Genomic DNA, 23,380 nt, shown 5'->3' with positions numbered 1-23,380 from the left:
CATGTTTTCTTCTCAGTAGTGGGGCTGTGGGAAGGGAAAGAATATAGGTGAGAAAAAAACCTACCAGGAAGTGAAAGGCAGAGTAGCTCAAGTCCTAAATCGCTGGGCTGGTGGGAGGTAGGACAGGAATCCTCTTGAGTGCAATTTTTTTTCTTCTTCCACTTGGACTCCAAGGGCTCACCCTGCTTTCCAAAACAATCAGGAAAGAGATAAGAGGGATTGCTCGGCCAGAAATACACAGGCAAATAATTGGTGAGTACCCATCTCAACAAACACATCATAAATAGAGCTGTGATAAGTACAATGGCTCATTTTAAACCCAGAGTTCCATCTGCAGTCTCACAAACATAAACACACAAACAAGCAGAGAAATACATAAATACATAGATGCGTAAATAAATACATAAAAACATAAATGAAGAAATAAATAAATCAATGAAAGAGTTAATATCTAAATACATAAATACATAAATGAACAAATGAATGAATGACTGAATAAACACATAAGTGAATAAATGATTTAAAAAACAAATGAACAAAGTAATAAATATATAGATGCATAAATACATAAATAATGAATGAATGAATAAATTATTACATAAAGCACATTAATACATAAATGAATATATGAATACATTGATACATAAGAGAAAAGAATGAAACTGAATAAATCAATACATAATTAATGTATCTATGTATATCAATTATGTTGTCTATGTATATCAATTATGTTGATATACATAGATGTATCAATCAATCAATAAACAAATCAATGGAAAAATAAAGAAATGAATGGTTAAATACTTAAATGCATAAAGAAACAAATATATGAATGAATGACTACTTAAATGAATAACTAAATGAATAAATACATAAATCCATAAATTCTTAGATAAATAAATACAAAATGGAATATATAAATGACTAAACACACAAATAAACAAATACTTAAATGATTAGATGACTGAATACAAATATGAATCAATGAATAAAACTAACTAAATAAATAGCTAAAAACACATACATAAATAAAGGCATCGTTGGCTCTTCTGCCCACAAGTGATCCATCAGTGGTTTCCTGGTTGCCAGCACAGTGGTGCTTGGCTGGAGGCTCCACATTGCCTCCTGGATGACATTTCCCCAGAGCCACAGAGGCTTCAGAAGCAGGTGCAGGACCTGATCTGAGGAGTGCAGCTCTGCATGTGTCCGATGTATGTGCCTTAGACGCTGGGTGGCAAGGTCTGCCCAATCCAGACTCCACTGCCGGGTCTGTGCAGTGCAGTGGGGCTGCACTGAGCTCATCCAGGCACTCCAGGGCTCTCCCCTGCTTTCCCAGAACATCAGGACAAAGAATAGGGGGATTGCGCTGACAGTCATACACGGGCAAATAATTAGGTAATACCCATAACAGAAAAACGCAGCAATAGTAAGGGTTGTGATAAGGACAGTGGCTCATTTTGAAGCCAAGAGTTCCAACTCCAGTCCCACAAAAACAAAGAAAAAAACAGAGAAATACATAAATACTTAGATGCATAAATAAATATCTAAACACATAAATGAATACATAAATAAATGAATGAGTTAATGAATACATAAATACATAAACAGGTAAAAGAATAAATGAATGACTGAATGAGTGAGTACATGAGTGAACAAATGAGTAAAAATAAATAAACACACCAAGAAATGAGTAAATACATGGATGCATAAATCAACACATAAGTATATAAATGAATAAATAAATCAATGACTGAATGAATGAATTCACGAATAAGCACCTGAATACATAAATGAATGAATAAATACGTAAATGAAAAAATGAATGAAAATAAATGCATCAATACATAGATAGATCAACAAACACATAAATACATCAGTGAATCAATAAATGAATGAATGGATAAATACTTAACTACCTAAATAAACACATAAATACACAAATGATCAAATAAATGAATACATGAATGAATAAATGAATACCTAAATACGTATATCCATACAGATACAGCAATAAATGCATAAAGGAATATATAAATAAATAAATAACGGAATAAATCCATCAATAAACCAATAAATACATACATGATTAAACGAATGAATGAATGAAGAAATACAAGTATGAATCAATGAATAAAACTACCTACCTATCTATCTACATAACTAACCACACACATACATAAGTAAATATACAGAAGCAGGAGCTGTGACTTAGCCTGCAGAGTGCAGCCGCCTGTGTGTCCGCCTGTGTCTGACTCCTCAGGCTCTGGGAGGGGAAGGTGGCAGGGATCCAGTCTCCATGGCGCTGTAGCCGGGCTGGGAACCGGGGTTCGACACAAGGGGAGAGCGCAGAGCGCCAGAGTGGCGTCTGCTGCTGTGCGCTGCAGGCAGCCCAGCCGGGCACTAGTGCCTGCCGGCCAAATGCAGGGATCCTCCTCTGACCCGGCCTCCCTCCAGCCGGACCACCTCACCCTTGCCGCCCCTTTTCGCAGATGGCTTCCCATGAGGCAGCCCTACTCCTCCAGCACCTCCTCCCCCTCGGCTTGCATGCATTCATCCGTCTTTCTCTTCCTCCTGCACCCTCACAACCTCAAACAGGGCGTGCTTGTGGCCTCGGGAAACTCCCTAACCCTTGCATCTTGCAGACCACTGACAGACCCTTGCCAAAGTCTCTCTCACCTACCTTTCTCGCTCACTCGGAAGGCACCATGAGCCAGCGCCACCTGGCGATGGCAGCGCTCAATTCCCAAAGGTAGGAATTGCACTGGCCTGCTTGCTTCAACCCCCGGGGTTTCTTCTGAGTAGCGGGCCTGTGGGAAGAGAAAGAATATAGGGGGGGAAAGGAAAACAGAGGAGCCAACAGGCAGGGTAGCTCAACGTAGAGTTTGGATCCCTGTGTTACCTGAGAGGAATTTTTTTTTCCTTCTTCCACCAGGACTCCGAGGCTTGCCCCTGCTTTGCTAGCAAATCAAGACAGAGACCAGGGGAATTGCATTCACACCCGTGACTCCCACTCGGGTGGGAAGACCCGAGTTCAAATCCCAATACAATGTGAATGCAATTTTTTGTTTCCTTTCTTCCACCTGGACTCCATGGGTTCTCCCCTGCTTTCCTAGAAAATCAGGACAGAGAGCAGTGGGATTGCGCTGAAGGTCATACACAGGCAAAAAATTAGCGGGTCCCTATCCCAACAAACGCATTAATAAAAAGGCTTGTGATAAGTTCCGTGGTTCATCTTGAAGCCCCGAGTTCCACCTCTGGTCCCACAAAAACAGATAAATAAATAAACAGGGAAATACATAAATACCTAGATGCATAAAGAAATACATATATCAATGAGTGAGTTAGTAAATACATAAATGTATAAATAAACACATGAATATTTCAATGGATAAATGAAATAAGTGAGTAAGTGAAACAAACACACAAAGTAATAAGTACACAGATGCAAAAATAAAAACAAACACATTAATGAACAAATGAATGAAAAAATACATACATAAGCACATAAATACATATAGGAATAAATGGATGAATGAAACAATATTCAATTCAATAAATGAATGACAATAAATGAATAAATCCATAAGTAGACATATCAAAAATATTCGTGTATCAATGAATAAATAACCAAATGAATGGGTAAATACTTAAAATACATAAACACATAAATATATAAATAAATGATTAAATCAATACATCAATAAAGAAATGAATACCTAAATGGTTGAATGGATGAATGAATACAAATATGAATCAATGCATAAAAAAAGAGAAATCGCTCCATACATACATCACTAAAGACATAGTTGGCTCTTTAGCCCACTAGAGATCCAGCTGCGGCTTCTTGGCTGCTAGCACAGCGGTGGATGGCTGGAGGCTCCTCCTGACGTCCTGGATGACATTTCTCCAGAGGCACAGAGGTTTGAGAAGCAGAAGCTGGGACGTGGTCTTCGGAGTGCAGCCGCGTGCGTGTGCGATGTGCGTGTCTTAGGGAGGCGATGGCGTCCGGACCAGACTCCACTCCCGGGTGTGGGCTGCACGCTGGGGCTGCATGGAGCTCCTCCAGGCAGCAGGGCACAGCGTAGCCTGGCACGCCAGCAGGGTCCCCAAAGAGGCAGCACAGGGCTCCTTGACGTGGCGGCGCCAGGCCAAGGCGCATGGGGACTTGGGCAGCTTTGGCAGAGCTGGTAACCCGAATTTAACAAAAGGGAAGGTCTGGGAGAACCACAGGGCGCGAGAGCAGCCTCTATGGCTGTGCGCTGCGGGAAGCCAGGCTCTAGAGCCAGGTGGCCAGCTGCAGGGATCCTCCTCCGATCTGGCCTCCCTCCAACCCCACCACCAAGCCCTCGCCATCCCGCATCACAGACAGCTTCCAAGGAGGCAGCCCTCCTCCTCCAGCATCTCCTCCCCCTTGGCTTGCCTGCATCCATCCATCTTCCTCTTCCTTTAACCAGCCTGTCATGTAAATTCTAATTTTAAAAATTTAGTATAAAATAAGAGGATGAACTTTTACACCCTCTGGTGCATAGTATATCCTTTGTCTGGATGAGGATATGGGATCCCAACACCACACCAAGACTAGGCTTCCTAAATTTACTTACAAGATTCGGCTAATAAAGATGCTGTAACCCAAGGTAAACTATTCTTACAAACTATTTAAAAACTATCTTCTGGAGGTAAATCTAAAGTCTTTTAATATAAAAAAAAAGGGGGGGTCACATAATTTACCTGCCTCCTGGGCAAAATGGACAAGGCTGTACTTAAGGCAGTTAACTTTAAAAAACACTAATAAAAAGAAAAGACATTACACAGGGCTTCTACAAAAACTCAGTTCTTTTCTTCTCTTGCCTTTTCACAGGCGATGACCAAATATACCACTCTTGCACCTGCCTCAGATGGGAAAAAATTTACCTTCACCTTCATTTTATTTCCCAGTCAGCCTCCAACATTCATTAAAAAACTCCAAAAACTTATAGATGACTAAAAATGACTAATAAGCATAAAAATATATCTATAAATAGTATAAAAATAAAAAGCACTAAGTTTGTCTTGTCTCCTAAGGAAAATGCTAACTGACTAGTTTGCTAAAAAGAAAAGAACAGTATCTATGAGTGCACTGAAAATTAATGTAATTGTTTTGTGTGTCACTGTGAGAATTTTATGCGTAATATCTATTATTGTATGTGCATGATGATTGGATTAGACACCAAAATCTGATGGCTATGGCAATAGTCTTACTGAAGACAGAGACTGACTTTTCTAACATCCACTCCTGCTTCAGCTATCAAGCCTCCAAAAATGAGTCCTAAAAAGAATATGGGACACATCTCAATCAGCTCCTGAAATTTTGAGAAATAACTCATCAACAAACATGTGGCCACTAAATTAATTTTTACACGTTCTTGAGGTCTTTAAACTATGCACACTTAAATTGGCATTTATGACATGCTTAATTTAAACCTTTTCCCACATATGCATGTATATAAACACCTTTAGGATAAATCTTATTGTAAAATTAGTGTAAAAATTGTTCCTTCTCTCTCCCACACATCTTTTGCAGATACTTTAAAACAAACACATTTTTCAAATTTTCTTGCCAACTAGTTTTAACCAAAATGTAGGTATTCAAAAATATTAGAAGCAAAGAGAAGGATTTTATGAACAGTTACCTTGGTCTGTTTCATTCTGTTGTAAGTATAGTTTACATTGAACACTTTTATAATTGGATCCATTATTTTACAAATTGTTTATTACATAAAGAAATAGTTGAAGATTGATTTTCTTCCTGGGTCTATATATTAAAAATATAAAGCTAGTAGAGTAACTTTGTTTTACTGAAAAAAAAAACTTTAATTAATTTGACTGCAATCTAAAAGTTGCCTAAAAGATTTTCTAGGATCATGTTATGAACTGATTCTCTGTTCATAAAACAACAAGGCTATCTTACTGTTGTTCTGCTCTGAGTAACATCTGTACAACACTGTCGTAAGGAAAGATTTTACGAAAGTAATTACTTGTATTTTCTGCTGATCTTGTCAAGCTGTTAAATACTTAGAAAAGTAACGTAAGTAAGAGTACATTTAAGTGTTTGCTCATGTAAAGGTCTCTCAAATGACCTAATTATAACTGATAATACAACTATCATTTTAAGTAATTCTAACACAATTAGTGCACTATAAATTTGTGACTGAAAGTATGTAGAGCTGTATATCTAGACCTTATAGTGTACAAACATCTGCAGAGTTAAAAGTGTGTCAGTTTAATATATGTAATATGACCAGCTAATGCTCTCTTTTTATCTAAAAGCATTACATATAAACCTTTGACACAAAAAAATGGTTAATGTAACTTTTGGCTATACTGATGTTTGTATCAGTAACATTCAGAAATAACCTGCCATTTGGGCAACTCTATTTAAAACCTGGCCTACATTTGTCTTAGTCAAATAAGTGGTAATGTATATATGAAATGTACTTGTGCATAAGGAAACAAGACTATTTGGGATTACAGGCACTGACCCCCTAACTTGTAAGAGATCTAAAGTTTTGCCTTTGTCAGTGCTGTTCACCTATTACCTTACTAGCCAAAATTCTAAATTTTACTCCAAAGAAGAATAAAAAGCTAAACTAATATGTATATCTGACATTTATGTTACCAACTCTTTTGTAATGCATTTGTACTCCCCCAAATATAGATGTCTTCTAAAATGCAAAGCTTAAAAAAACTTTACCAAGCAGGTATACGTGTCTGTGTGTTTCTAATTGTAACAAGGAGCACTTAGTGTTGCCTCTTCAATGCTATCAGTCAAAATGTCTGCAATGAAAATAACTAAATGTTCTGACAGTTCCGAAACTACTTTTCAGTATTTCAACCCTGGCTATTCTAAGTCTTGTCATTCGCAGTCTGGTTCCTTCTCTGGAGCATTTGCAATCAATGCCCTCCCCACCCCAAAAAATGGTTCTAACAAGTACCTATTTTTCAATTGAGTCAGCCTTCTAAATATTTCTTTTGTTGTTTTTTTGGAAAACATTTAACTGTTGTCTGTACACATTTTGCAGTATTTTTCAGTGGTGAGGATATCATCTATATTCTAGACAGAATTAAAAATGGTTGCCAGGTAAACCCACTACCTCTAAACCTAATTTGTTGCTTATAATTTGGCAAAATAAGTCCTAATTGGCACTAATCCTCACCTGACCTGCCTGGTACTTCCCCCTCCAAAGTTGAAAACATCTGGGAAAGCTATACCATCACCGAGGGACTTTCATTAACCAAAATGGTGGACTGACAAAAATCTTCAGAGGAGACTCTTCAGAAACCATTTGGAAACAAGAGGGGAAAAGCTGTCATAATCCAAATGGAGTCACCTATGCCAGACCTCACAAAAGTTACTAAAGCCAAGAAGTTTCAAAGAAGTGATCTGAATCATGGGTACTAGACATCCAAACCCTTGCAGGCACTTCTGACAGAAGGCACACTCATATTTTTGGCCAAGGTCTTCTATGTAAGTAAAGACAAAAATGACTATTTTTTGCTGATTCCAAACATATCTTTTTAGTAGTCTATGTTCATGGAGTTATTTTAAACAGATTCCCCTACACAGTATGTTTAACTGGATGTCTTCTGAGTTTTACTCCCTCTGTATTATAATAGTGTTTATACTTTTAGACTTAAACAACAAGTACTTTTGACTTAGCTGTTAGTTATCTATCCCCTTCCCCTGTACTAATTTGTCACTGGCCAAGAAACCCTAATTCCCTCAAAATTAAAAACATTCAAACATAAAAACTTATAAGCAGCACTTAAAATACTTTGGCTGGGGAGCACTGGCTCCCTACTTGGTCCATATATTGGCTAAGGACAAAAAAAAGGCATGACATCTCTCCATTTTGTAACTGTCTTTGTTCTGAGCCATTCTCTCTATATAGTCACCTTGTGGCCCCCTTGAAGTCAAGGAAGGACAGTGATGACTTGAATCTTCATGGCAAGGGACTGAAACTACCCCAGAAGGTGGACCTTCCTTAGGATGGACTACCCTCCATGACAACAACTCCAAAAACCTCTCCCAAAACAAGAACTAGGATGGTGGTAAACCACAACACACCTGATGATCTGTGACTGGGACTCTCAGACAGTACATGCCTTTGTCCCCTGTCCCCAGTTTGTCTGCTTAGACCTGTGGCCCATGTCTGTACCCCAATATCCCTTGGCTTTCCTTTTCATGCTGATAACCATTGGCCCAGGTGTATAACTGCATGTCTCCCTTTATCTCCCAAAGCCTACATTCCTTTAAACAGGTCACCACTCAAAAGCATATTGACAATGTACTCATGCTGCTTTTATGTCAACCAGTCTGGATCATTACTGATGCCATTAAGAGACTTTGGGAATGTGATGTGAATCTCTGATAATGCACAATGGAAAGCTGAAAACAACGGTCTTCCTGGGCTAAGTGGATGCCGTGGGTCCTCCTTCTGCTGGAACCCCTTATTTTTTCCTCATAGTAACCTTGTCTCTTTCAAACACATTCTTGCTCTGTTTCCCAGAGGCTTCAGGCTTTCATCCAAGACACTACTCTAAAAACAGATCAACTTGCTTCTGTTCCTGCAGCAGGCCAACTACAGTTGTCTATAGCAAGAAGACCCTGTCAATACTCCCTCCGCTTAAAGAGACCTCAATGCCCTTCCTCAGCAGGAAGTAGCTAGACAAAATTTCATCATCCCTCTTGCAAATATACATATAGATATATAGATATAGATATAGACATAGATATCAAAAGGCAGAAATGTTAGGTTAACAATGAGGACAGCCATGTTAAAACCAAACCCCTTCCTCCTTTGCAGGTGGCTTACTGGAAACTTCCCACCTGACCCCAAAGACTGACAAAGGGACATTTGTCAACTTTTATTTTTGGGTGGATTCCAAGGACAGTTGAGCAGACGGTGATCTAACCACAACGTATCTTCTTAGATACAGTATTCCTTAGTGACCTTCCTGGTACTTTTCCAATAGACCCATATATCTGCCCAAACTTGTGGGTTATCAATGAACTCTAGCTCTCTTGCTGGAGACCCCATCTGCAGGGTTCTTTCCCAATCAACCAACCCTGTGCTGGTGTTTGAGCTGTCTTTCTGCTTCTTCCATGACTATTTCATTTCTAATAAATTCCACTGTTATTAGTTGGAATTTGTAAAGAAAAAACTTTCCCTCATCAACCAACAGCCATTTAATTATACTGAAATATAGTGTATAAAAAAGCGACTTGATTGCTTATGATTTCCCCATCAGTTGCCAATTTTCCAGTTAAGAAGTTGTTGTTATGCGTACCTCCAAATGTGACCACTGAATTGTTTCTCTCCTTTTAAGTGAACTCATAGGTATTTGTTTAGCGTAGGAATCCTGCTTGACAAGAACATAGGTGTCTTGGTCATAAATGCCATGTTGTCCACTAAGTGACCGTGGCACACATCCCAAGCCCTCCAGGACAAACCCGGTCATTAAGATAATCAACTGACATGATTATCAAGTTGGTTTCATCCCAGGGCTGCAGGAATGGTTCAACACACACAAATTAATACATATATATATATAACTTAGCACATTATCAGAAGCAAGGACAAAAATCACATGATCATCTCAATAGATGCAGAAAAGTCTGACAAAATTTAACATCTTTTCAAAGATCTAAATATAAGGACTGAAACTGAAACAACTCCAGGAAGCAGTAGGAACTACACTGAAACAGATGGGTATAGGAACGACTTCCTAAACAGAACTCAAAAGGCTCAGCATCTAAGAAAAACAATGAACAAATGGGTGCATCAAATTAAAGAGATTCTGCACAGCAAAGGAAACAGTCACCAGACTCAAGAGACAGCCCACAGAATGGGAAAATATCTTTGCCAGCTACTCATCCAGTAAGGGACTAATATCCAGCATCTACAGGGAACTCAAAAACTCAACCCCCAAGAAACACCCCAATTAAGAAATGTACATGTGAATTAAACAGAGAATTTCTCAAAGGAAGAGGTACAAATGGCCAGTAAATACATGAATAAGTGTTCAACTTCCCTGGTTACAAAAGAGATGCAAATCAAAACAACACTTAGATTTCATCTCATCCCAGTTAGAATGGCCATAATCAAGGGTAATAACAGCAACAAATGCTGGAAAGGATGTGGTGATACAGGAACCCTTATACACTGCTGGTGGGAATGCAAATTACTACAAGCACTATGGAAAGCAGTATGGAGAATCCTCAAAAAACTATAGATAGAATTGCCATATGATCCAGTGATAGCACTCCTGGGCATCTACCCAAAGGAGCGTGAGTCAGGGTACAATACAGACACCTGTACACCAATGCTCATCGCAGCACTATTCACAATAGCTAAGTTCTAGACACAAACCAGATGTCTACAACTGATGAATGGATTAAGAAATTGTGGTGTAAATACACAAAGGAGTATTACTCAGCTATAAAGAATAATGACATGTGGTTTAAAGGTAAATGGGTGCAATTGGAGTACATCATGTTAAGTGAATTAAGCCAGGATCAGAAACACAAAAGCCACATGTTTTCTCTCATACATGAAAGGTAGATCCAAACATAAACATACACACAAAACCAAGCATGATCATATACAAACTCATATGTAGAATATGTTTGTAACAGTGGAAGTACTCTGGAACTCAGGGAAAAATGGAAAGGAAAAGAAAATGATAGAGCATCAGCAATATAACAAACATAAGATGTGAAGGTAGAGGAAATAAGGATGTGTATTGAAAGCTATTGAAAAATGGGGGGTGGGAGGTAAAAGGGGTAAGGGAGTGTAATAGAAACAGTTGAACAGACCAAAGTAAAGTACACCCACAGTGGGCATACCTTGACACACCCCTTTGAACATCAACTTAAATAATAATGAAAACCAAGACTGCAAAATAGTTACAATCTATGGGGAAGTACTGGGAGGGGCAGGGTGAAGGAAGGAGATTAAGGTAATGGTATATGGTAGATTGACTTCATATACCTATATTAAACAGAACCAAGAAACATCTTGCAATTTTTTTAAGTGGGGTGTAGAGGGGTTTGAGGGGGAGAGACGATGGGGGAAATGTAAATAATGTACAATGTAAGTCTAATTAGAATTATCACTTTGAATCTCCCCTGTATAATAAATATATCCTAAGAAAAATTTATATAAAATGAGACTCCATCTCAAGTCTATGTGTGGGGTGGAGGTGAAGCTGGGATAGATCAGTGGTAGAGCACCTGCCTACCATTGAGGCAGACCCTGGGTTTGATCCCCCGAACTGGAAAAATACTCCACTGTGATTGAGTCAAAACTTGCAGTTCACTAATGCTGTCACTCTTCAATGCATTTTGACAGCTCCATCTCCAGTTCATTAATCCAATTATAAATTTAGGTTCCTGTAATGCTTTGTGATCTTATATTTCAAATGCCTGAATTTTGGTTTAGTGCTCCATCACTAGGTTATCTCTACTCAGAGTGAGAACATCAGACAGCTCAAGTTTCTGGGAAATACTACAAGTAGTCCCTAACATGATCTTCATATAAATATCCCATACCTGCCCGAAGATTAGTCTACTTCCTTCCATAATAAAGCCTGGTTTTTTCCTCACCACCTCTTGCTTCTCAGGCATTGGTTTCTCTGCAGGCAATCTTCTGAACATTATGTATTATTTTTAATTTTTTTCTCTTTTATTGATTTAAACAGTTTAAGCATAATTCCAGTACCTGAACATTTGGAAATATATCTACTATCCATGAACCTTTAAAATGGTGATTTCCTCATGGCTCATAATTCCAACTTGGGAAATCAAATCCTTGAAATATGTACATTTTGTGTATTTGTGTATTCCAATTGATCTGAGCGCAAGGTGGATTGCCCACACTGGTTCGAGGATCACAGAATCAGCCAGTATCCTGAGGGCACCACTCAACAAAGGGTTCACTGCAGCTGCGATCACATTCAAATACAACACACATGTTAACCCAGAACTACAAAATAAAAAGACAAAATGTAGTTCTTTATACCTTCAACAAGTAAAAGGAAGCAACTAGATATGCTACAACAGGAATGCTTCAAAATGAAGCAACCAGATAGGAGGGGAAAAAAAAAGTAATCAGAAGCAAAAGACCACCCACTGTAGGAGTGAAAAAAGCAAATGTCTAGAGACAGTGTAGATCCATGCTAGTCTAGAGCTGGAGAGAAAACGCAATGGCAGCAAATACCATAAAGTGTTTTTTCAATTAACAGAAATGTGCTTAAATTATGCCATAATTATGTTCACATAGCTCTGCAAAAACACTATGGCAAAGCATGAGATGTACCCACTTAAAATGCGATTGTTGGATCCTGAGCCAGAAGCTTCAGAGAGACACCAAAAATGTAATAAACACAACCCTGGCATCCAGCAGAGCAGCAGTGCACTGCTGCCCAGCTGCCCAGCTCCACCATCACACCTGCTCCCCTTTCTCTGCACACCCAGCTGGCTCTGCTGTCTGCATTGCCCACTTTCTCCTCCTCTGGCTTACACATAGCAACAGTGTGGCAGGCATGGCCTGGATCTCCAGAGTTGCAGTCGTTGAGCCACAACGGCAGGAGAGGGCACAGCTGGCTTCTGCTGAGGGCAGGATATGGCAATTTCTGGGCCATGGGGTTCCACAGGAGACACATGGCCAACTGGATGCACTGGGGGCTGCCAAGTTCACTCCCCAGGGAGATTTCATCTGAGGCAGGAAAACTGGAAATCTAAAGGCCTTATTTGACACATTACAAGGGAATCAATTCAAAATGGACTAAGGACTTATATGCACAGAGCCTGAATCCATAAATCTCCTAAAAAGGGGAAAATTCCATGACATGGGCCTCAGCAATGATGTCTGGATGTGACACCAAAAGCACAAGCAACAGAAGCAAAGGAAAAAAAGTGAAAAGGCAAAACAAAGAATGAGAAAAATGTTTTCAAACCATGTATCTGATAAAGGAACAATATCCAAAGGCACAAATACCATTCAATAACAAAAAAGTTGTTTTATACCGGTGAGAAAAAGTTGGGGCTGTGGCTCAGTGGTAGAGTCCTTGCCTAGCATGCTCAAGGCCCCAGGTTGCTTCCCCAGCAACACACATACGTGCACACACGAGACTTGACTTGTTTAAATATTTTCCCACAAAGACATGAGGATGGACAATCAGTATATGAAAAGATACTCAGTATTTCCAATTATCAGGGAAATACAAATAAAGACCATAATGAGCTATATTACCTAACGCCTGTTAGTATTCTTTGAAAAATTACAAGTAGAACTACCATATGGTCCAGAGATCCCACTTAAAAGTTTTTAACCAAAGAAAATAAAAATCACTATCTCAAGTATATGCACACACTGAAAACATGCCACACACACATTATGAATACAATCTGGCCTAATAAAAGGAAATGCTGCCACTATAGCAACCACAAACTCAAAAGCCAGGACCCTGGAGATGTTCACCAAATCACATAATCCAGGCACAGAAAGATGCTTTGTGACTGACTTGTATGTGGAATCTACAAAGTCCAACTTCTACAAGGAAAGAGTAGAATGGTATTTGTCAGGAGTTTGGGAATGGGGATACAGGGAGTGTAAACTTACAGTTATGAAAGTTCTAGTGCACTAACAACTGCATGGAGAGTAGTTCATAAGCACTTAGAACTGAAGTATTCGCTCCGTACAAAGAAAAACATCTGTGTAAGGTGATAAATGTGAATTAGTTTATGATACTCAAATTACAATGTATACATGTATCAAGTCATCACAGTATACACCTTGAAAATATGCAATGCTTGTCAAATATACTGGAATAACCCTTAAATGGTCACAGAAAATAAAAATGGTTCCTATGGCTGGAAGATATTTAATATACATTTGAGAATTTTAAGTTACATCTGAGAAGCAAGAAGGTTTCAGAAGACTAAAATATTTTAATATCCATCAATTTGACTAACTTAAAAATCAAAACTTTTGCACTTTTAAAGTTTTTAAAAAGGGTCTATTAGGAGAATGTGCAAACTGGGTTGCTGACTCATGCCTAACGTCCCAGAAGTCTGGGCTATACAGCAAGTTCCAAGACAGCCTGAACTGCAAGAGACCCGGGGGGAGTGGGGACAGAGGGACACTGGGGTGGAGAGAGAAGAGGGAGGGAGTATGCACATGCACGCAAGAGCTATGGACATATCATGCAAACTGAAAATTCAACCTTCTTCCATGTTTTTAAAATACAGAACACAAAACTCTGAATGACCTTATTATATGGTAAGAATGTTTGAAAAGAATCAACATTAAATTGAAAAACTATGATTTTCTTTCATTAAAAAAGGGATCAAGTTTTTCAACTATCCAATGTATTTATACGTAGGAACTCATACTGTCAACCAGTTAAATTAGCCTATTAAAATGAAGATTCGGAGCCAGGTTTGTGGATGTGAAACCAGCACAGGTGCACTGACGTTCACATGCTTAGAAGAGACTCCCAGTGATTGAGGTTACTGTGTTGATATTGTATTAAAATTTGGATTTATATCTCCTAAATGAAATCTGGTAAGAAAAGGTAAACTATGCCAGGAAGCTTGCAGGTCAGCACTGCACAGTTGGGCTCCCACTGCCTCACTGGATGGAACGTGACATTGCCTTTTTAAAGCCAAAGTCACATATAAGGGTATTTCATTTCAACATTTAGCACAAAGTAAATGTCACACATTTGGATACAACTGTGTAAATAGCCCCTGTGCCCTGTCAGTTATGTAGACCTAAAACTACAATACTTAAAACGATTTCAATGTTTTAAAAACATATTTCAGAAGAAATAACATGTACTCTCTTAAGGCATCCAAAGCCCTAACACACTACAAATGTATGCAACCAGATTCATAGCCAAATTTGCTGATTCTAAAATGCAGAAACAGCATAGGGCAACTGTGACCCAGCAACAAGACTTGGTAGTCAACGTTAATTTGGAAGAAAAAATGCAAGGCCTAATGAATTTTACACGATACTTGTATTTTAAAAAGCACACTCCTGAACCTTAGCAAGTAACCAACAAATATGACAGAACACAGGCCTCCGAAACTTAGCTCAGGCAATTATGGAATAGCAGCCTGAACTTGGGAAAGACAGAAACAGAATTCTTGGACAAATGCTATCTATGTATTGCACAGTAAATGTTATTACCACTACCTTGTCAGAGGACCTTCAGTGACAACTTAAGACTACGGAGCCACCAAGGACGATGAAACGGAAACCTCCTGTCCACAAAAGAAAACTAAGCCCGGCAACAACCAGAGGAAAAAAGCAGAGGGAAAAAACCAAAAAAACATACAAGAAAGCAGGTCATTCTTCCTTCCCCACGCCGCCCACAAAGGAGGGTCCAGGGCCTGTGGTCACAACCTCCCTGAGATACCCTACTGAACTTTAATAATGACAAGACTCACCAGGGATGAGAAGCCGGAGAACGAAGTACTGGACACTTTCCGGGAGGAGGCAAACACGGTTGGTTCTCCATCTCTGGAACCAAGCGGAGTCTATCGGAGCTGTTCACCTCGCCTGCTGGAGGCCGGGACACCGAACAGACGCCACTCATGCACTCCACCCAAGAGAAGAGGAAAAATGGTGGGAGCCGCTGAGCAGCCCTTTTATAGACTCTGTATTCAAATGAGGGCTGCCAGAGGCTTGTTCTGATTGGACGAGAAGGAGCCCCCTACACCAACTCTGATTGGATGGTTTTCTTCCTGGGTACCAACCAATTGGAAAGCAGAAGTTGGCTGGCCATCTACCAAAAGGATTCCCACCTGCAGCCTGTGTTTCTTTTGGAGTACCCAGGCCTAGGAAAACAGTAGGTTACTGTCTTTTCCCATGTGTTTTTCTGCTCTGGATGTTTCATGTAAGTGGAATCGGACCATATGTGGTCTTATGACTGGCTTCCTTCACTTTGCATAATATTTTAAGGTTTATTTCCATTCAAATACTTCCTGTAGCATTTCTTTAGGAACAGGTGTGCTGGTGACAGATTGTCTTAGTTTTCATCCTTCTGAGAATTTGATTATTTGACTTCATTCCTGAAAAATATTTGAATTGGGTATAGGTTTCTAGATTTCTAGTTCATTTCTTCTAGTATTTAAAAAGCATTCTACCATCCTGTGACCTCTATGCTTTTCAGTGTGAAAGATACCATCATACAGCAAATTGTTCCTGTATTTGTAAGGCATTAGTTTTCTCTGTTTATTTTTTCCCTTTGTTTCACACAGTTTGAATTTGTTGAATATGAGCATGGATTTATTTGGTTTTACTAATTTTTTTTGAATCTGGAAGTTTATGACTTTTGCCAATGTTGAGAGTTTTTCAACCAATTCTTAAAACTCTGTGTGTGTGTGGTACTAGAATTATTTATTTATTTTGCAGTACTGGGATTTGAACCCAGGGACTTACGCTTGCTGGGTAGGCACTCTACCGTGTGAGCCACAGGCCTAGCCCTGTTTTGCTTTAGTTAGTGTAAAACAAGTTTCCTCTGAGCCACATTTCTGAAGTCAGAGTTCAAGTTCAAACCAAGACATGCACATGGAAAAAAGAAGGAGTGTGTGGTTTAGCAGTGTCTTAAAGAAAGAGAAGCCCCAGGGTTAAAAAAAAAATTCACAGAAAAAATTAAAATGATTCTAGCATGGATCACATAATATGACAGAAGGAAAGAGCCTGCGGTCCCCTCATGTGACATGTGGTCATAGTCAACTTCAGAATCTAGTGCTTAACAAAGACTAGGCAGATATATCTCTAATCCCTCAAGCCAGGGATGTATGTCTATCTAGATTCTTCCCAACCTCCAAGGGACATGGCCATTCGGAACTAACTTGCAGAGGGGGAACTCTTGTCATTGCTGTTAGCTGATATTTAGTAAGGAAGCTTTATATATAAATCTAGAATTTTATTGGTCTAGTATGTATTTTAAGTTGAATTTGACTTCCATTGATTAGTAATGTATCCAGCAACACTATCCTTCATAATTGAATGAGAAATAGAAATGTATAAGCATGAAGCAGACAGACAGCAAAATATTTTGGAACATATCCAAATTAACAAGAAACCCCTGAGCATTGCATAATATCTCATTCATTTGATGTCAGCAATTGTAAGATGCATTGCCATTGCCATTTCAGAGACACTGAAAGGAGCAATCTGTTTCTTAGAATTGAGCATCAGGGTTCTGGCATCAGACAGCCAGGGTTCCCTACTTGGTGCTCTGTTTGCTCACCTGTAAAATGGAGAGAATTGTAGAAGCTTCCTGGTGATATTTCCAGAGATTTTTAGCAATAAAAACCTGTAAATTTCTTAGGGAGCCCTTGACTATCTGAATCTGGATGCATTGTCCTTTGGTAATGTTGTAAGCAGAACAGAAAGGGGAGCTGTGGGTTTCTGGGAAAGCCTGGAGAAATTTCTTCTTGTGGGAGTCCCCTTTTGAAAGTAAAATGGGTGAAACTGTCAGTATGGCAGTTTATAAAGGGAGTGACTCTTTGGAATAACAATGTGAATGCCCCCTTTTTATTATTTGGAAAATAACCTTGTTCCTCAGTGCACTAATAAATCATCCTGTGTTGCAGCATTCCACCCCATGTTCTGGAGTGTCTGACCTATTGAAGTTAGTGTGAGACCTGAGACCTGTTTTTAAAAAAAAACAAAACAGACTATCTCAAGACCGAACTCATAATACATGTTGAATGTCATTTAGAAGACATTTATCTGGTCACATTAAAAACCACTTCAGGAGCTAGGGATAGTACAGTACTTGCCTACCATGTGTGAGGCCCTGGGTTTGATCACTACCTCAGGGGAAAATACCCACTTCATTAGCAGCAAAATGTTTTGAGGTAAAAAAATCTGAAAACAGATTTTATGTTCTCCATTATCTCATTTTTAATACCCATTTCTTCTTGATGTGTATTAAATGCAAAATGTTTATATGATTTACAGTAGATGAATTTATTAAAATAAGTTACTGATGGTCAGAAAATCTGGAAAAGTTGACAATATCTTGTAACAGATTGAACCCCTTGACCATTTCTTCTAGGGTGAAGGCATAAGTTATGACCAAAAAAATTGGACACAGAAGTCATTTAGGCAGGATATGACAGATGTGTGTGCACAGACTGATGGGAATATGGCTTTCATGCACAGTGTTCATTGTAGGTTTGCTGCCCAAGGGCCTTGGGCTTGCTAGGCTGGGGCTCTACCACTTGAGCCTCACCTCTGGCCCACTTGCTTAGCTTTTCAAATAATGCTCTTCCTTGCCACAGAAGAACAACATACTTAGCAAGTCTCAGTAATGAACAATTTATTATGATATTTGTCTATTTCAGACTTTATAACCATTCCAGAAAACTTTAATTCAAAAGATTGAAGAGTAACACTTAATTTAATCATGATAAAAATCTAATTGAAGCTGGGGTGCTGTGGTCTCTCTTAAGCACCCTTCTACTGAGCTGCATCCCAGTTTTATTCATTCTTACAGGATGTATGTCTTTAGGTTTAATACTAGTTTAAATATCAGCTCTTTTCCATTCTCCCTCTTTCCTTCTATAACTTCCATTGGGTAGATTTCTAAGCTTTTCATTAACGTATCTTACTACTCTCTAATCTTGAATCTTTTCAGGGCTATCTTCCAAATCATCAATCCTGTCTCTTCAAATGTATCCAGTGTAGCAGTGGAGAATTTATTGAGGGTTGTTTTTATTGTTTTAGTGACCTTATTTTTTACTGCCAAGATTTCAAATTTGTTCATTTTCAAATCTTTCTGTTCTTGTTTCACAGATACTACTCCTTTATACCTTTGAACAGTTAACATATTAATTTAAACTTCTCAGATTTATCTCTATATCCATAGGTGCTAATGTTTTCATTTGTTGAATTTATCAGCTGCTTTTTTTATGATGATGGACTTCCTTATGTGCTTAAATTGGGGGGTACAAGCTGGAAAACAAATGTAGGACATTTTGTAGACCAAGTAAAAAGTTTTAAAGAGTTATTCTTACTTGGGAGTTCTTCCACATATGCACTTTTCTTTTCTTCTGATAAATAAGTGCTTCACCTCTGATCCAAATGAGTTTCACAGGCCTAATCTAGGCTTACATTTGCAGATCAGCTTGAATCTTTTACTCCATATTAATATTGTGATTGAGGCACTGCATGAGCACTGTATCTGTTGCAGGAGGGTTCAGACAGAGACAGAGACAAAGAGGACACCAAGGCTTTTGGGAAGTAAATTTATTAAGCAGGCCAGCAGTGACTCAGCAGACTTGAGTCCAAAGGCTGAGCCCCGAGAACAAAGGAGGGCTTTGTTATATACCATTTAGAGCAGGTTACAGAAATGCAGAGGTACAGCTTGTCCCATCCATAATCACATGTTATTTCATTGGCCGCTTTAACCTCTGGGGCAAGGTGACCCTTCTCTGGTCTCCAGGTAACATTCCCCAACTCCAGTTTTTCTTTGTTTCACTGTAGCACTCATTATCTCCCTTCTCCCTCCCTGCTTTCCTGCCACATTCTCCCCTTTGATGTTTGGACCCACTTTTGGGTCAAAGAGCATCATCTTGATCTAGGAGTTTATACTTCCACAGCATCATTCCATGAGCAGCTATCTTTCTTTCTATACTGGCTTCCATATGGTCCTGAAGGACCACAGTACCAGGGGGATTTGGCAGGGCAATGTCAGGCATGCTCCTAATACAAGGAATATTGCCCCTTTTAAGGTCTTGAAACCTACCTAGGGTTGAGAACCAGCCCCCAAACAGGTCATTGGGACTCCATCCCTTCCAGGTCAGCATAGGAACATGGGCAAGCTTTTCCATCTTGCTGGAGATCTCTTTAATTACCTTTCCCTCATCATCAATCTATAAACAGCAGTTACTCAGATTGAACTTTCCACATATCCACCCAACCAGGCTAGCAGAGTCCAAAGCCAAATGGTTTTGGTAGATGGCATTGAGTATTTTAGTTTGTTGTTTGGCTAATATGTTGAGGGATTTAGCTGCTTTGTTATAATTTCAACCCCTGCGTGAAGCTAAATGATGCAGTTGACATATAGGTTGGGGTACAATAGCCCCAGGAGCCATCTTCTGCACCTGTAGAGGACCATAATATTGAATAATCTGCTCTGGAGGCCAGTCATTGTCCTTCCAGTCCCCGGCATCTCACTTTTTTCCTGTTTATCATTTCCTCTATATAGAGACTCCTAATTTTTCACCTTGTCTGAAGGGGAGAAAAAGAAAGAAGGATGGTACCCAACACACAGGATTCAAACCAGTTGTTGGGAAGGATTGTGTAAGCTCATCCCCCACAGATCCAGTATAGCCCCTTAGGCACCCTCCACTGTCTGCCTGCAGTTGGATTATTTCAGGCTATTGCAAACTTAGGAAAATTAGCCAGCAGTTGAAGTTGGGGCTTCATGTGAGTGGGAGCCCTTCCTCACCACTAAGTCTCATGAGTAGCATCATTGTAAAACTTTTTTTCCCAAACAGATCAAGTCCACTATTGGGATGGAGAATTGGCCTTTTGGATCAGAAATGCAGTAATTCCGAATATAGAGGTTTTTATTAGTCCGACGATCTCCCCAAGGATAGGGATAGTGGTCTCATTAAAGGGCTTTTATGGGTTTAGCTCTTTTGCCTCTCATAGCCAATGGTCTCCCCTATTTGTTTCCCCACAAACATAAAACAAAGTTATTTTCAGAGTTTGTGCTATGGACTCAGCTAGTGAGAGGAACAGATTTTTGGTTTTAACTGAGATGGGAAACTCATATTGTATCTCCTCATAAAAGGAGTAAAAGACCTAGTATGAGGATCTCTCATGAGTGATCATGGTGAGTTGAAAGGGCAGCAAAGTACTGAGGTCTGTTCCCTTTCCATAGATTAAACTTTTCCCAAGTTACCAACTTGTTTCCTTGAGCTTGAAAACAGTGAGACTTACAGGGTTACAGGCATTAAGCTTGCAGTCAGGGGTTGCTTCCATTTTTTGTAAAAGAGCAGCAGTTTCACGTGATATATGGGCCTCCTCTTTTAGCCAAGTCACCCACTACTCTACTCCAATAAGGGCAGTAGAGTTGTTCATAGTATGCACAACTGGATGTCCCACTGTCATCTTCTGGGTATATATACTTGTTATTTCACCTATATGTCCTTTCCTAGGCTAGGCCCTGACAGTTGCCCCAAGGGCCTCTGTTTTCAGCTACTGTGGCACACACATCAAAATATATGAACACAAGTTTGTTGGGGTAATTAACCCAGGTGCAGTTAATGAGCTTCCAAGTGCTGGTGAAGTTTTGGACCTTTACCCATTGCTCCAGAGCACAATAGATGGGTCTAAATCATCATGAAAAAACACTGAGTAGGCGATATGGTTGTGGGTGCATGACCCAACAATGGTGCCTACACAGGAATAATAAGTATGGAAAACCAGGGTTTTGGTAACAGCACTCCCTGCTCAAGTAATGCACATACATGAATCACAGTCCAAAGCCTGGGGGTCCCCAGGTAAAGAGCTGACTAAGATTAGCAAGAGGAATACATGGGACAAACTCATCCTCAAAGGTGAGATGGGCAACTCCTCAAGTTTCTGCCATGTGTAGGTTAGTCAGCTTCCAAGGTGACCAGAGTAGGGCTGACATTTGGTTGTCCATGGTCTCCTGTTGTCCAAGGGTGCTGTCGGGGAAGGGTGCAGACATTCCGAAGGGTGATCTTGCATAGTGAGCCTGGGTCAGGGATGTGTTCCCATTCAAGGGAAGTTGGATTCCCTCAGCTGTGGTGGATCCAGGGAACAATCTCTGCTACTTTAACTGTGGTGGGGGTGGACAAAAAAAGTAGGGCTTTCAAGTGAGGCCTTAGCAGTTAAACACTCCATCCCTTTACCCAAACAGCATCTCCTGGTTTATAAGGGTGCATAGGAGTTGTCAGGCTAATGGGGATTCTCTCTCTTTCCCAGTCATTTATTTTTGAGAAAGTCAACCCAAGGGCCTCTATCTGCTGTCTCAGGGTGAGGTCACCTTTTTCTTTAAGGTCCCTTCACAGGCCTTTGACTAAAGGGGTGGACATCCAAAAAAGAATTTCAAAAGGGGAGAGACCCATCTGTTTGGTGGGGCTTGACCTAATCCTGAGCAAGGCTATTGGCAGTAATTGATCCCATTTGTAGGTGGTCTCCTGGCATAGTTTTTCCAATGGCAAGTTTAGAGTCCTGTTCATACCTTCCACTTTTCCTGAACTCTGGGGGCATTATGCCATGTGTAGCTTCCAAGTTATTCCTAATCCCTTAGCCTCACCCACAAAGCCAGCCCATTGTCTGACCCAAGACACAGGTATTCTGAGGTGAGGTATGACTTCCTTTAACAGGCACCTGGCCACTTTCTCAGTCCAAGTGTGAAAGGCTTCCACCCATCCTGAGGAGGTACAGGATTTCCATCTTGGCCCTTGTCAGATTTTTTCTGGCACACTGACCGCATCTTTCATATACTGTCTTATATACGCTGGAGAACTTGGGGACATAAAAATTCTGAGCCAAAGTTGTCTCAAGAGCTGTTTGCCCTGAGTGACTTCCTTCATGGAACTGCTTGACATATGTGGGAGCCAGCGACTCAGGTATGGCAACTCAGTCATCAGTAAACTTCCACCATCCCTCTGGTAGAAAATTTCTTCTTTCATTCTCAAATCATGTCTGGTCTTGTGAAGCATTCCGTGGCTACAGTGCAGATAAGGGGCATGGGAATAAGGTAGCTGTCAGTGAGGCTAAGTTTTGTCCTCCTTTGAAGGCTGCTCACTTGGCTTCCCTATCTGCCTTTCAGTTTCCCCAAACAGTTGTTGTCTCACCTTATGGTGCCTTCAGCTGTGCATGACTGCTACTCACTTAGGCACCCATACTGCTTCTAGTAATTCCAGAATTTCTTATCCATATTTAATACTTTTTCCTCCTGAGTTAATGAGTCCCCTTTTTTATATAGGGCTCCATGGACATGAATGGTAGTGAAGGCATATTTAGATTCTGTATAGATATATACTCACACACCTACAGTGAGCTGGAGTGCCCACGTGAGACAAAGAGCTCTGTCTGTTGTGCAGAGGTCCTGACTGGCAGTGGTTGTGCTTCATGACAGCATCCAGGGTCACTAATGCATATCCAGCAAACCGTGTGCCTTCCCAGACAAAGTTGCTGCCATCCCTGAAATATTCAATGTCCAGGTGACTAAGAGGCTGGTCGGGCAACTCTGGCTGGCTGGAGAACATGTCATCCATAACCTCTGAACAGTCATGCTCCAGTGGGCCTGAATCAACCGGTAATAGGGTGGC

At 40.0% G+C, this 23,380-nt stretch overlaps 1 protein-coding gene across 8 annotated transcripts in view; it reads right to left on the bottom strand.

Moving 5' to 3' along the window:
- The window catches only part of LOC141415447 (uncharacterized), an 88,849-nt gene extending 84,420 nt beyond the window's left edge, over positions 1-4,429 (bottom strand). For 5 of the 8 annotated variants that reach the window (XM_074052146.1, XM_074052147.1, XM_074052143.1 and 2 more), the window contains exons 1-2: positions 1,025-1,641; positions 65-182 (exon numbers count right to left, since the gene is read on the bottom strand). In XM_074052146.1, the coding sequence (XP_073908247.1) occupies positions 65-182; positions 1,025-1,594 (688 nt within the window). In that variant the 5' untranslated portion in view covers positions 1,595-1,641. Of the gene's footprint in view, positions 1-64; positions 186-1,024; positions 1,642-2,680; positions 2,808-3,790 lie in introns of those variants that run through there. The other 3 variants (XR_012440485.1, XR_012440484.1, XM_074052148.1) reach the window with 3 other exon arrangements.
- Between the last annotated feature and the right edge of the window lie 18,951 nt (positions 4,430-23,380).

This window comes from Castor canadensis, chromosome 13 (genome assembly GCF_047511655.1).
Source record: "Castor canadensis chromosome 13, mCasCan1.hap1v2, whole genome shotgun sequence".
Taxonomy (NCBI): domain Eukaryota; kingdom Metazoa; phylum Chordata; class Mammalia; order Rodentia; family Castoridae; genus Castor; species Castor canadensis.
Note: the sequence above shows the minus strand (reverse complement) of the source record. Positions and strands in the feature narration are given on the sequence as shown.